General features: G+C 36.8%; 1 protein-coding gene and 2 long non-coding RNA genes across 6 annotated transcripts in view; 2 read left to right on the forward strand and 1 right to left on the reverse strand.

The window, feature by feature from the left end:
• LOC140600265 (uncharacterized) overlaps positions 1 to 3,939 on the forward strand; it is a 90,063-nt gene extending 86,124 nt beyond the window's left edge. For both annotated transcript variants that reach the window (XR_012003485.1, XR_012003484.1), the window contains one exon: positions 1,088 to 3,939. This is a non-coding gene — a long non-coding RNA (uncharacterized lncRNA). The remainder of the gene's footprint in view (positions 1 to 1,087) is intronic.
• EFEMP1 (EGF containing fibulin extracellular matrix protein 1) overlaps positions 2,363 to 15,357 on the reverse strand; it is a 61,922-nt gene continuing 48,927 nt past the window's right edge. For both annotated transcript variants that reach the window (XM_072768427.1, XM_072768426.1), the window contains exons 7-11: positions 14,439 to 14,558; positions 12,970 to 13,089; positions 9,171 to 9,294; positions 8,890 to 9,085; positions 2,363 to 3,963 (exon numbers count right to left, since the gene is read on the reverse strand). In XM_072768427.1, coding sequence (XP_072624528.1) covers positions 3,802 to 3,963; positions 8,890 to 9,085; positions 9,171 to 9,294; positions 12,970 to 13,089; positions 14,439 to 14,558 — 722 coding nt within the window. In that variant the 3' untranslated portion in view covers positions 2,363 to 3,801. The remainder of the gene's footprint in view (positions 3,964 to 8,889; positions 9,086 to 9,170; positions 9,295 to 12,969; positions 13,090 to 14,438; positions 14,559 to 15,357) is intronic.
• The window catches only part of LOC140600264 (uncharacterized), a 35,272-nt gene continuing 28,810 nt past the window's right edge, over positions 8,896 to 15,357 (forward strand). For both annotated transcript variants that reach the window (XR_012003482.1, XR_012003483.1), the window contains exons 1-2: positions 8,896 to 9,123; positions 11,194 to 11,291. This is a non-coding gene — a long non-coding RNA (uncharacterized lncRNA). The remainder of the gene's footprint in view (positions 9,124 to 11,193; positions 11,292 to 15,357) is intronic.

Below are 15,357 nucleotides of genomic sequence, written 5' to 3' on the forward strand. Positions count from 1 at the left end.
TTTTTTCACTGGTGAAAAAAGGCAAAATGACTTTTAATTTAACATAAGTATTTATATTTCAGTACAGTGAAAAGGAGCAAAAACATGCACAATTTAACAGACTGAATAGCAGAAAAAATTATTTTGAATTGTAATTTAAAAATGTATAGCTAAATTGATCCTTGCCCCTGATAATGAACCCACAGTGTGAAGAACTATTTTGATGAAAGCAGTATGAGTTTTCTCTTCTACCAATGTCCAATGCTTCCCGATAGCCACTGCATAAAAGGAATGCTCAGATGCTTTAAAAAATTTGGCAAATTGAGCTACCTTATCTCTCAATGTAGCCCAGGGTTAGGGATTAGTTAGTTATAGTCATTAAAATTGGAAAAACTCCTTATTTCAATATCTCAGTTTTATGGATAAAGAAACCAAGGGCCTCAAAAGCTAAGTCTCACAGTGGTTAAGGTTAGAAATGGTTCATTTATTCTACATTAAACTCTTAAGTGCTGGAAAGGATTACCATAGAAGTTGCTCAATAAATGTTTGCTGCTGAATAAAAATGACTCTGAAGATGAATTTGTCTTGTAATTCCCATCTTTGGGAGCTGGTTTAAATCAGTGATTCTCATAGAGGAGGGGAGGAGGGAGTCATGTGTAGTTCGGAAACAAAGCAGGTCTTTGTCTTACTGCTTTGGTTTGTTTTTAGTGAAGATGTTTACTTTATTTTGAATTTCAAATTACATTAAAAAGAGAACAGGAGATTTTTATGTTTACTGAGGATGGTTGTACCTGTAAGGGAACTCATGTGTAAGCTTTCCAAAGTTCTTTCCAGGATTTTGCTTCTGTGAATGAAAAAAAAAATTTTTTTATCACTTGCTATTTTTTTTTTTAGTCAAAAATGAAACTAAAAATGAGTGATTTAGGCTCATTTTTAGTGGATGAATTGAATCAATGTCCTTTTTGATGGGTAAGACAAAAAGGAATTACAGGTGGAAACAACATATCAAATTATGTCTCTCAATGCATGAATGTGGGACAGGGAAACTGAAGAACTCCATAAAAAATCTGCTTTTTTATTTTCCTTTTCCTGCTTTTATTCTTATTAGGACCTACACCTCTACTTACATATGCCTCGAATGCAAATAGTATATAGCAGTTGATGATTTCTTTAGATAACATCTAAAGAAGGACCATGTGAGAATGACCAAATGAAGCCATCATATGCATATTACAGACCACCACTGTAGCTAGATATCTCAACACCAAGACCCCCTGCTTCCAAGGAATGACACCTTGGCCCTTGTCTCTGTTCTAACTGGTTCCTGGATGCCTGAGAGGACACATACACCAAACCACAATCCTTAATAAAAACCACCAAACTCCAAGCAAAGACCAGACTCCCTCCTTTCCTAAGTCTCCAAGACACTCCATGTGTATCTGCTCTGAATCTTCAGTAAACTCTGCTCTCACTTCCTGCTGGCTCATGTTTGATTTCCATCCTGTGCAAAGCCAAAGACCCTCTTGGCTGGTTCTGCAGGACCTCTTCTGGATCCTTGGACTCCACCTGCCAGCATCAAATGGATAGTGTGATATGTTTACAATATGGAATATTATTCAGTCATAAAAGGAAGTGAAGTACTGATCCATGCTACTACACTGAACCTTGAAAATATCATGCTAAGTGAAAGAAGCCAGATACAAAAGGGTACCTATCATAGGACTCTATTTATATGAAATGTCCAGAATAGGAAAATCCAGATACAGAAACTAAATTAGTGGTAACTCCTGTAAGGGCTTGTGGGTTGGGGTATGAGGAGTTACTGCTAATGGATATGGGGTTTATAATGGGTATGGGACTAGATAGTGTTGATACTTGCATACAAGTATTCATGTGGACACAGTGATAGGAATGCACTCAACAGTCCAGCTGTGTCGTGGCTGGCTGTTATCTCTGCTTCCTTGTGTGGTTCTTGATTAGATCTGTTGTCTCATTATGTTTCAATGCTCCTTTAACAAAAGCCCATCCTCTGTTCACACAAGAAGTTTGTGTTTTCTTTCTTGATTTCTTCTGAGCTTTCTTTTTGACAATTGTTGAACATTTAGTCAACTCTTTGAGAAACACTTGTTTCAGGGTCGAAGGTGCCTGGGTGTCAGAGGTTATTTCTATGTGCTTTTAAACTTGATGTAAGAGAAAATTGGCTGCACACCTTTTTGTGGCATGATTTTGGCAGTTTTTTTTTGTTTCCTTTTCTCCTAGATTATCTATTAGAAAAAAATCAAATGGTCATTCTTGCTCTGGCAGCTATAACTAATTTTTTCCCAGACAGAATTATATTGGCTGTTATTGGTTACACTTAAAAAAACTTCCAAAGATAGAGTGATCCTCTAAAAGAATATTTTTATTTAAAAATATAACACATCAAAGTGAAGCAGTTACAGTTTAAACAAATAAGACATAAAACCTTTTCTTTGAATTCAGAGGGAGGGCAATTTGCTTTAGTTCACAGTCACTCTGGATGCCAAGAATAAGAACTGTTCCCATTTTTTCCCTCTGTGAGCATCAGTAATTAAGATGAGAAATTTTAGTTATAAGTGAAGTTTTAGAGTTTTAATTTTATTCAGTAACTAAAGCTTTTTCAGTACAATACCTTTTCTTCATTTTGTTCTGCATCTTGAGGAAGACCTGAATTCAGTGATGTTCTTACCTTTACTGAGTGTTATAGACTGAATGTCTGTGTCCTTCCCAAATTCATATGCTGAAATCCTGACTTCCAATGTGGTAGCATTATGGAGTTGAGGCCTTTGTAATTATATCATGTGGATGGAGTCCTCATGAATGAGATAGTGCTCTTATAAAAGGGACTGACTCCAAGAGAGCTCTCTCACTCTCTCTCTACCATGTGAAGATATGAGTCTGCAACCCAGAGGACAGCTCTCACCAGAATGTGACCATGCTGGCACTTTGATCTAAGACTTCCAGCCTCCAAGCTGTAAGAAATAAATTTCTGCTGCTTATAAGCCACCTTGTCTATGGTACTTTATTATAGCAGCTTGAACGGATGAAGACACTGAATTTGCTTCTTCAGGTCAACTCCAATATAGTTAAAAAAGAATTTGTTTTCTCATCTCCTCTCTGTAGATTTCTCAATATAAGAATCACTCTATGGATACCTTATTCACTTTGGGAATTTTGCTTACTTTTTTGTTTACATTCATAATAAAAAATTTCAGACAAAATTTAAAATATTCAACAGAAACCAGCATATTATACAATAATTGTTTATTACTAAGTAATAAACAACTGTGTTAAGACTGCTTATGAAAATAAAACCAACACAAATATGGTAGATCCTCATTTTCTAAAGAAATATATCTTTATTGACTTTTTCCATTTTCTCACAAAGCAGTTAAAAAATTCATTCTTGAACTTGCATGCTGTTCAATGTTATGATGGTTGCCTCCTTATAAGACTGCCAGTGGAGCTGTAGTAAGTTTCCTTAAGCACCACAGAAGATAATCATTGCTTTGTCCCACTTTTACAGAAAAGAATCCAAGTTTCATTGGATAGAGTATGCTTAGCTCTCTTGAAGAAAACCAGTTTAGTGGATTAATGTCTAATTTACATACAGTAATAAAGACAAACTTCGAATCTTTACAGATTAAATGCCCACTTTATACCATGGTGTAACTGTTTGAATTATTGGTGAGTGTACAGCATATAGATGTAGATGTACTAGATACGTCTATAAATAAAATAGTGCTTTATGGTAACAATATTCTTTGGCTGATTTAAATGCCTATAGTGTACTCTTTTAAAAGACTAAAATGAAAATGGCCCCACTATTATTGTCAATCTTAACACTGAGCTTGTGCGGAAGGTTCCTATACTGTTGACTGTTAGCATCTCCAGGTCCACGATATATTCTCTTGGTCCTGATAGCGATTTCACAAGCACAAGCATTGCACTTACAGGACTTGTTTGCTAAAATAAAAGAAAAAAAGAGGGAGGGAGAGAATAATTTTCCTTGAATTGGAGTTTCTATTATTTGTGAGTATACCTAGTCTTATAAGAATTAGGGGAAGAATTTTGAGGGTAGGATAAAAGTCACTACTTAATTCCTTCTTGGTTTCAACCTTTCTTGGTTCTTTTCCCTTTGTGCACACATAGTCATTAGTTCCTTTTTTTTTTTTTTCATAGTCATTAGTTCCAAGTTACAGAGACCTGCTTTTTTGATAGTTCTGTGTTTTCGGTTCATCCCTCTCTGTTAATGTTTCTCTTCACTTTTACTGAGTAGTACCAGCCTTTACAGAGACTGTAGTTCAGGTGAGAATTTGATAATTTTTGAACTGGTAAACAAAGCTATCATCTTTCACTTCTTCTTAGCATTATGCATTTGTTTACGTTCTAGTACATGAAGAGACAATGTGAATAGTTTCACATTTCAATGGAACACAGCAAATGCTAAGATACATGAGGTTATGTAGTGTATGTACAAAGATACATAAAGGTGAAAAATATGGGGAAAAAGAAGAGGGATCTTGAAGCATTGAGGGGAGGCTTTTGAATTTCTGAGGAGAGTCACCAAAGATAATTGGAAGTTTTGTAAAGAAGTATGTTCAGAACTGGATGTAGTTTCATTTTGATGAAGAATGTTATGGGTGCTGGAGAGTAGAGGAAAATGAGCTGGAGGGGCAGGTTAGTAGATGTGTGAATCTGAATGCCAGAGGAAAGCAGGGGGTAGAGACAGTGGATTAGGATTTAGCAATCACTTCAGTGGGTGGACATTAAACCAAGGGAGAGAATGTATATGTGATAAGACTGGATTTGGGAGAGGCTAATATCTAAGGAGTGGGCAGAGGAGAAGCCATTGAGGGAAGATGAGAAGAAACAGATGATTAATTGGGAAACAGGAGAATGGCCAGCAGTATCCAATGGCATAGTGAGGCTGAGAGAGACTGGAAATGAAAAATGCCCTCTGAATTTAGCAGTATAGATGTCATTGCCTTTTCAGAGCAACTCCAGTAGGGTAATGGGAACAGAAGATAGAAGGGTGACTAGGAAGTGAGAAAGCAGAGATTGTGTTTATAGGCTTTCAAGAACCCTGGGTTGGGAGAAGAGAGAGAGAGCAACATCTAGAGGGAGGCAAGTTGAATACCTAAGAGGTAGATACAAGTTTGATGGAACAAGGTTCTAGAGGAGATGGATGGAAGGATATAGGTGGTAGATTAGCTTTGATTGACAGAAGTAAAACCTCATCTTTGGAAAAACTCAAGGGAGAAGGTAAGAAGGAGGATACATGAACTTAAATTTGTAGGGGGTGAGTGGGAAGTTCAGGTAATTCATGTCTGTTGGCTTCAGTGGTTTCAGAAGAGACCCTACTGAAAAAGAAGGGTCCAAATTGAAAAGATCTCCAAACTGAACTTAACTTCCTCTCTACACTGGCTCGATCTTCCCCATATTAATAAATGGCACCACCACCATTTACTGTTGCTCAAGACAGACACTTATCTTTGGTGTCTCCTCATCCTCCATTTCCCCATAGCAAATAACTCACCAAGTCATGTAGTTCTTCCTGTATCTTCATAAACTTGTCTGCTGTTTTTGGGCTCACTGCTACTAGTGTAATACCCCATTCTCTTGAACTACTAACTGGTCTTTTCATTTCCATTCCTGTCCCACTCTCATCCAGGCTCTGCAGTATACCAGGCATTTTCATTTTAACATGAAAATCTAACAGCAACTCCTCTACCTGAAACCTTAATATCTCTGTAAGGCATTCTGTGATCTAGGCCCTGCTCATCTCTCTAGGTTCCTCTCAAGTCACTTCACTGGCAGCACTTGGAGTTTCAGACCAACTGGACTGCTTTTTATTCCTTCTATTTGCTGGTCTTTAATTGTTAGTCTTCAGCTTAAGTTCACTTCTTTCAGAGGCTTCTAGATCACTCCTATCTTCTTAGCGGCTGACTTGGTAGGCACTCATGAGCATTTGCAACTCTCTATTGTAATATTCAGCATACTTGTGAGCACTTGCTTAGTGCCTTGACCATGAGCTCCACTGGGGCAGGAATTGGCTTGGTTTTATTCACTGCTGTGTCTCCAGGACCCAGCATGGTGCTTGTCCCTTGAAGGTAATAGTAATACCTTGAAGGCATTAGTTGAATTCATTTATTCATTTAAAAATATTTTTTGAGCATCTGCTAGGTGCCAGGTATATTCCTTTTGCTGAGCACAGAAGAGTGGACAGACAGGTAAAGTCTGCTTTCATTACACCTGCACTGTAGACCACACATATAGACAAATGAATACTATGCAAAGTGGTGATAAGGGCTATTAAGAAAATAGCCTCAATAAAGTATAGGTATTGGGTGGCATGGGTGGGGAGGATGGTATTCTACCTACAATTTTATGTACTACTTCTATTACAATATATCCTCTTTTCTAAGGATGAAAGTTTTCTCAGTATTCTCCCAAAAGGAATATAAATAAAATCCTGTATTCTACAGATCCTTCAAAGATCAGGTCCAGTATCATGACCATCAAGAAACATTAGATTTTATTTATTTATTCATGAGAGACGGAGAGAGAGAGAGAGAGAGAGAGAGAGAGAGAGAGAGGCAGAGACATAGAGGGGCTCCCCTGGGGAGCCTGGTGTAGAACTCAATCATAGGATCTCGGGATCACAACCTGAGCCAAAGATGCTCAACCACTGAGCCACCCAGGTGCCCAAGATACATTCTTTAACTGTTCCAGTCAACATTAATTCTTTGATGTCTTGGATCATGGAATTGAATATAAAATTGCTTCTCTTTTCCCTTCCTAGATGTTAACTTTTGCCACATGTAATATTTCAAGCCTTTCAAATAAGGAAGTATGTAATACATGCACCTGTTATGGGGCTGAGCATACAGTAGGAGCAATATTAAGGCCTGATGACTGATTCCTATGCGTCAAATGTCCTCTACAAAAATGGATTTTTCAGTAGAGAAATTTTGTAGAATTCAACCTAATTACTTCTTGAATTATATGATAAGAAGTAATCTTAAAATGGCTTTTTATTGGGCACTGGGTGGCTCAGTTGCTTAAGCAACTGCCTTCACCTCAGGTCATGATCCCAGGGTCCTAGGATTCAGCCCCACATTGGGCTCTCTGCTTCTCCTTCTCCCCTGCTGTGCTCTCTCTCTCTCTCTCTCTTTCTATTTCTCTCTTGGATAAATAAATAAAATCTTTAAAAAAATGACTTTTTATTTCAAATAGTTTTTGTTTCAAAAAATTTAATAATCAACTCTGGGATTATAAAAATTGCTAATGTTTTATATCATTCATGGAAAAAAGAGATTTTACTTGAGAAAAACACTGAGAATTTATATTTGAAAATATCAAGTCGATAAATGTACTGATATGAATCATAAAACTTTTAAAGTGCTATGTTTATTGCAAGGAAAATAACATGCTGGAACTTTGCTTAACTCTTGATTATGTTAGAAATTGTATTTTCTTAAATTATAGCTAAAAGATCAAAGTGGAAAACTATTTTTAAGAAAGATTTTGAGATGAACCTATTTTATTGCCATGGGTTACAAATAATGTTATTTATTTGGGCTAAAATTATTAAATTGGTATTATCTGAACTGTGTGAAATGCATTTAGAGTAAATTTTTTACAAATATCTAGTATATCTCAAATTTGAAGCATCTAATGTTAGAGAGGTTTATTCTTAGCTATTAGAAAAAAAAGAACAATAATAGATTTTGGGTTGGATTTCTCTCTTCAGAAGTCGGTCATGAGAAATTAATCATTTCTAATTTATTGGCAAAGAAACAGAATCACAAAATTCTGGAGTTGGAAGGGAACTTAATATATCAAAGAATGGGATAAACATGTAAACATTAAAAATCTGTAAACTTTACCACAAGGATGAATTTCCCAATTTACTTTTCATGTTCTTAAAATGAAATATTGACTTTAAAATCTGATTAAAAATGGAGAGTGCCCAAAGGAGTTTTGAGAAAATTGTAACTGGATGAATAACATCCTTAGCGTGAAACAGTTACCGGAACCCTGCAAACTGCTTGGTGGGGTGCCATCATTTGCACATGAAGTGGTGAGCCTTATTTAAAATATGTCAGAATTTTCACCTAAAATGAACTTGCTGAGATTTTGCCTGGAAGGCTGAGGCACCAAAGTTAGGGAGATCTGCTTGGAAGCCCTTGGGGGGATGAGGGGCTACTAAGAGCCAGTTTAAAGGAAGAGAAGCAGGGGCACAGGGAAGCAAAGACTACCATGAAGAAAGGAGAAACCATGAAGAAAGAAATAGCAGAATTCAGAGAAAGATTTATATCAGCAATCAAAGAAATGGAAAACACAAAGATGACCTCACACTGTCTGCCTGGAAGTTTGCAAGAATGGTACAACTACTGGCCCTTTTGGTGCAAAAAGATGGGGGCCCTTTAGGGACTTTCGGGTTTCAGTTTTGGTGTGAATGTAAATGATCTTGCAGATGTACCAAAAAGGAATTTATGGTTCTTGAAAAGCTCTCCAGGAATTATTTTTTCTATGTACAATCAAGTAACCAGCACTGATTTGTGGTATCTATTTGGAGTGTGTGTAGGGCTTTTGTTTTGCTGGTCACACACAACTCCATTAGTCTTCATCTTGGTATCTGAGTGACTTTAGAGAAGCTACTAAATCTGAGTCTCACTGTTCTGTATAAATGGAGATGAAATAGTAGTATCTTTCTGACAATGCTACCAAGAAGATTAAGTGAGATAATGCACTCAGGAAGACTTACACAATGCTTGCACATAAAAACTCCTTAAATGTTAGCTTTCCTTCTAAGTGAATACTGCCAAACCACAGCAAACTTGTGCCTGTCCCAACAGCTACAGCTGCCCACAGGGTACTACTCACTCTTAGGTAGAACTCTCCATTTTCATTTCCAGATTTAATCCGAAAAGTATTGATAGTATTGGCATAAATGGTTGTGGCCTGTATCTGGAAGATGTCTGATGGCACAGACCTATCAGATCGGATGCTCATGTACTTGTAGACTATAGACTGGGGAAGTTCTCGGCACACCGCACTTGAGACTGGGCAAACACATCGGCTGCAGAGAAAAACAAAAGTATTTCCCAGTTTATCGTGGTAAGACCAGAAAGTTCTCACTTTCAAAAGCTCTGATTTTTTCTTACTTCTCTGATGTTAAGACATAGGGATCTTGACAAGGATTTCGTGGGTAACAACGGAAGCCGCCATGATAATTCCAACACATTTCATCTTCCCGACATTCATTTGTGGTCTCACACTCATTTATATCTGTAAACACATAGGGTCAAAGAATTTACCGATCTGAGTAAATCATATAACACTTCATAGCTTCACTTCTGCTGTGCTTCCTCTGGACAGTGTAATCTACTCCCAGAGGATCAAGTCTCCACTTGCATGCCGTGCTTACCAAAACCATACCTGTAGGCTGTAAATCTCTTGGAAGCTCCCCAGCCAGAGAGTCAAATGCTCCCCCCATTGGTTTTGCTTGCTGCTTTCCCAGCCTAGAAGACCCTCGCGACCCAACCACGAAAATCCCATCCCAACCATGAAAATCCCATCTAACCAGCACACTTCAAGGTCAATTGAGATGCTTCTTCCTTCCTGCAGGCTTCTAACCCTCTAGGCAGAATTAATTCTGCTTCTAATCTTCAAGTGCACGTATCCATCTCTTATTTAATTCCATTTTATTTTATAATTAACTATTGCCATATCTATATTCTTAACTAAATTACAACTCCCCAAGGGCAAGGATTGGTGCCTTTCATGTTTATATAAGCACAGTCAATGGCTAACATTTGGCTTTGAATTCAACAGATGAACAATAGGTGGTTGATAAAAATATCATGAAATGACACATACTAATAATCTGTCTGGAATGACTCAGCTACATCTGTCCTCAATTAAATGCAATGAACTTAGGTCCTACTCAGTTTTGTGTCTAAAAGCACATTTAACTTAGCCCAGATCCCTATACACCTCTTACCTTGCAAACTTGAATCTGCCTGAATCTGTTCCACCTCGGATGGCATAGCTATTTAGAAATAGTGTGGAAGAAGGGGAATTGAAGAAGGGGAATTAAAGAAGGGGCTGTGGTGAGAGGCAAGCCAGGAAAAGGCAGTGCAAGGAAGCCAAAAGGGGAGAGAGTCCCAGAAAACGAGGGCTGTGTTGGACAAGGACTGATTTTGGATCTGGGAATTATAAGCCTCCAGATGACATCTGAGAGAACACTTTCACTAGAGAGCCATTATATTTACTACTAGAACAAACAATGAAAATTATATTAAGATTCACATCCCTAGCTATGTCTACCTCCCTTTACATTTGAATAATGATTTAGATTTTATCCATTATAACCGTTTCCTGAATCCTTCTACCTAATAACCAGACATTTTCATTCATTAATTTACTCATTCCAGTTTATTTTAACCCTTCTATTAGCTTATAAACCCCTTGAGGGCAGGACTATAGTATCCATCTTTAAATCCCTTTATCACCTAGCATTAATACACTTGGGGGCACCTGGTTTTTAAGAAATATTAAAATGAACTAAGTTGCTTTTCACATAAATCATGCAGACATGGACAAGAAAGATTATCTCTGCTTGACATGGAGGAAAAACAAGTAAGAGTTAAGTAAGTAGCCCAAGTTCATACAGGTAGTCATAGGCATCTTTCCACTGTGAGGTACTACATCCCCTAAATGAGAATACTTTTATGCCTTGTCTTTGGAGGAAAAAATTTTTCTTTTAGTTTCCAAACTGGCCAAAGCCATCTGGAACCCAAGAGGAGACTAGAGAAGTTTCCAAGAGTCAGTTATACGAAGTGTCTTCTTTTGGACTGGCTACGGCTAAAGAAAGAATTTAGATTTCTTAGAAGAAATCGTAATTGACTTGTGCTTTCAATATTCTTCTCTTTTCTGAAAAATAAATATGCTGTTTAGCTACAAGGAAAACTAGGACTGGTTTATTATATGGAGACCAAGAATGACAACAAGAAACTTTATGTAATAATTTCATTTATTACTTTCATTAATTTAGAGCCTAACGTAATCAACACCTTAATCATTCTAGAATGTTTTTCAGGAATTATTAATAGTATTAAAATATTTGATGAATGTGTGTATGTGTATTCTCTCTCTCTGTTTCTCTGTCTCATTCCTACTCTCTAGCCTCCCCCACCCCACTCAAACACAGAGAGTTTTCAGTTTTGCAAGGCTGTGGAAATGAGAACAGTTATTTCATCCTGAAAATAAGCCTTTGATTAAAGGTAAGACTCCAAACTCTTTCAGTTTTACTTTAGTCCATATGGACAAGGTTGGGAAGAGATAGTTTTAGTGGAAAAAACTAATTGCTTTGTACTTTAAAAGAATGTTAAGCCTCTCTCTTAAAAAATGTTTTGGCTTAACCAAACATTCTGGAGCTGCATATCTTCAAGATATAACACTCTTGAATCCCTTATTTGCAATTCTAGTATATTTTTCACCTTAAATTGTAACAGATATGTTTCCATACAAATAGAGTAGGTAGGTAAACTCTCCCTGTATGTTAATTTGCCTCTGTCTTTTGCTGAGCACCAAATATATTTATGATAAAAAAACACAGACACATTTATTTGAAGGACTCCAGGGAAATTAGTTAAGATATCCCACTGGCTAACATTTTCCTCCATGTAATATTCATGTTAAAAGTCTCAGGCTTCAGAAAGTAAAATCATTGGAATGCAGTGTTTTTCCACAATTAATATTAGAGTCTCTAGTAACTTTCCTGGAAAGGGGTATAAAGGTGTTCATTGTGCAATGAATGGCATTCTGATTATGTTCATACTTAGTGGTTGGAATCTAGTTGAATGATCATATGCATACCGTAAAAATCCCAGGTCCTGGGTTCCTCTGAGTTAATATTCTATAAAATCATGATATAGACTGAGAAGCCCTACTGTATCCTTGCCCTGATCTTTTTCCTTTCTCAAAGGATTTTATTGCCCTTGTATGTCCTTTCTTAGTTCTGATTAAAGAGGACTCTTTAGAGCAGATTTGCTACTAGTCACTTACATTGCTAAGTAAATTTTATGAAAACATTTTGGATAGTAAGGCTTTATTGTTTACGAGTAATTTTTATGTATGTTATCAATTTCATGCTCACAACTCCCTTTTCCAAATGAGAAAGCTAAAGTTTAGAGATGTTTGATATTATTTAAGACTGTAGAGATAGAAGGCAGTACAACTCAAACAAATTTTCTGTCTTCAAGTTCAGTCATTTTTTCCCACTCACTGTTTTATGCAAAGGCAAGTATCTATACTAGCTTTTCTAGGATTATGTATACTTTTGGCTTTATCTGAACAGACCTCTCTGTTAAAGAAATTTGAAACTACATGTAGCATTGGAGATGTGTAAGTATGAAGATCACCTGAATGTTTATTTTAAAACTGGACCCTAGGATATTAGCTATTTTTGTTTTTTTTCTGCTTAAGAATTCAAGCACATTTTAATATACTTGAGGCTGATTTTTCTCAGCACATTTAGGTTTATAATCTTGGTATTTTAGAGGATATGAGACTGTTTTGAGGTTTGCCTACCCCACATGTTTATTCCCTAGACTCAAACTAATGGTGAAATATTTTAATAATTGAATCTTTGGGGCAGGTGATTAGAAGATATATATCATAGAGATTAAGTAGGCTATATAGAAGAGATATCAATATTTTATTAAAATTATTTACATCTTAAGAGCAAAAATTACTTTCAATCTAAAAAAAGTCAGTGCTAACTGAATAATACCTTTTTTATGAGATGAACATATTACATGATGAATAAGGGAAAAAGGAGATCAAATTATATATATAAGAGGGAAAAATGAAAGTCCATGGTAGAGAATCCTGTAACTTTCTCCCTGCTTTTCCTGGTTAAAAACAAACACTTAACAGATATGAAAACAATAAACTTACCCTGACATGTTCTACTTCTCACCACTTGGTATCCCTGGGGGCACATACACGAGAACTTCCCAGGTTCATTGACACATTGATACTGACACAGGTAGCTTGAGGTTCTGCATTCATCAATGTCTGTTCAATCAGACAATAGTAGGTACACAGAGTTGAAAAACTTATAGGTCACTACTTTGACAATATTTCTGAAGATAAGGTAAAAGGGTAAAAATACTGCATACTCTAAACCAGAAATATAGGGTGGTTGGTGGCTCAGTTGGTTAAGCATCTGCCATCGGCTCAGGTCATGATCTCAGGGTTCTGGGATCTGAGCCTCAAGTCCAGGCTCCCTGCTCAGTGAGGAGTATGCTTCTCCCTCTTCATTTGCCCCTCCCCCTTACGTGTGCTCTCACTCTCAAATAAATAAATCTCTCCCCATCTCAAATAAATAAATAAATAAATAAATAATCTTAAACAAAATAAAACAGAAATATAAAACTTTGTAAGAACCTGGAGGGAAAATTCTACAATATCAGCTCATTTCCTCCAGAACTCCACCACACAGTTTTTCTGACTATCAGTTTTACTCAATGATTGCTGAGAGTCTGGCGAATCTTGGACTTAACCATACTGACTGAGCAGACTGAATGAATTGGGAGTTCAGGGAAAGAATGCTTTGCATTTCTCAATGGTGATGTCCTTATAGTTTGCTCAGAAGGACAGAGGCAGCTGTCCAGAACCAGCCCCTTTTGGTTTTGAGCACAGTGGCATGATATGAGGCCTCTCTGGGTGGGGTATGACCTTTGTGGCTTTAAGTAAAGCTGGAAAGAAGTCAGAGACATCAAGTGTCAATGGCATTCCCCTCAGGATGTCGTATGCCTTTTGAATTGCACAGTGGAACATGCACAGGCAATGGACTCTGAAGGTCATCCTTCCAATTAAGTGGCCCTCTTTTTACTCATGTGGAAAGTGAAACGCAGGCAACTTAAAGAAATGTGTCCAAGTCACACAGTGGCGGGAATGAGACTAGAGGACAGGTCCCTTGGTTTATATTCTAATGTTTCTGACATGTGATTAGCTCTTTCCAAATTTAAATGTGCATACCAGTCACCTGGGATTCTTGTTAAATGCAGCATCTGACTCAGTAGGTCTGGTCTGGGGCCTGAGATCTGTATTTCTCACAAGTAGAGACAAGGATGTGTCAACACTGCTGGCCATCACATCACTTTGAGAAGCAAGACACTAGAACACCCCTTCTAATTATTAGACCCAGCCTACATCTACTATTTCAGTTATTTTATTCCTTCTCCTTTCTCTTGATAACATACTAAAAAGAAAATACTATAATTGAACTTAATTAACTGTATTTTAAAATAGAATTTGCATGGAGAAAAAGATTGTTTTCATAAACAGGTACGTAATTGGATAAAGCAACAGCAATTATACAGATTGAACTGTTGTTACAAATTATTTGGAAAATATTTTACCTTCACAGTTGAGCCTGTCACTGCTCAGCTCATATCCTTGATTGCACTGACAGATAAATGAACCGAGAATGTTGTAGCATTGCTGAGCACATTGATTGCTAGCATCACATTCATTTATATCTGAAAGGAAATATTATATACATTTATATATCTATGTCTTTAAACATATCCTTGCTCCTTTGTACCTATGCCATTTAATGATAAGTGAATAATTCCTGGGTTGGATTCTTTGCCCTGCAGAAGCTCACTGGAGAACATCCATTCAGGTTTCATATTTATTGGAGTGACTTCAAACGTCTGTCATGCACTTCTTTTAGAAATACCAGAATATTTCTTTCTGGGAATGACAGTTAGTTTTGTGTTTGATGAATCTTTCCAAAAGAATTTAATGATTCTAATAAATATACATTCCAGTATCTATTTTCTTTTATTGTTGTTCAGATGCAAAGTGCCAAGTCTATAAATAATTGATATAAGACATTCATACTGATACGGTCTCTCAGCATGCTGTGGTGAAGATTTATCTGTGCTATTTATTACTTTTTAAATGGGTTCTGTTAAATTCCATTACAATTATAACATAAGCCGTTGAGACCCATACAGAGTTTTGCAATGCTCTAAGGCACTGAAAATATTGTGAAAAGGCATTTTTCCCGCACTAGATTCTTTCCATGTCATGCCAATCTTAAAATTGTGGGCCGTGACACTGCATTCTGAAAGGGGAGAAGAAGCATGTAAAAATCAGATGCACTCTCAGTGGAAAGTTTATGTACTTGAACTTACAGTAATCTACTGGCACCTTCAGCATTTATATCACATACTGTTGACTAATTGGTGTATGTGTATCCATTGATCTGTAGTTTTTTTTTTATATTTTTGATAGACTCACAGAGGAGGACTAACACCACGGTTAATAAAG

The sequence above is a fragment of the Canis lupus genome, chromosome 11 (genome assembly GCF_048164855.1).
Source record: "Canis lupus baileyi chromosome 11, mCanLup2.hap1, whole genome shotgun sequence".
NCBI classification, from domain to species: Eukaryota; Metazoa; Chordata; class Mammalia; order Carnivora; family Canidae; genus Canis; species Canis lupus.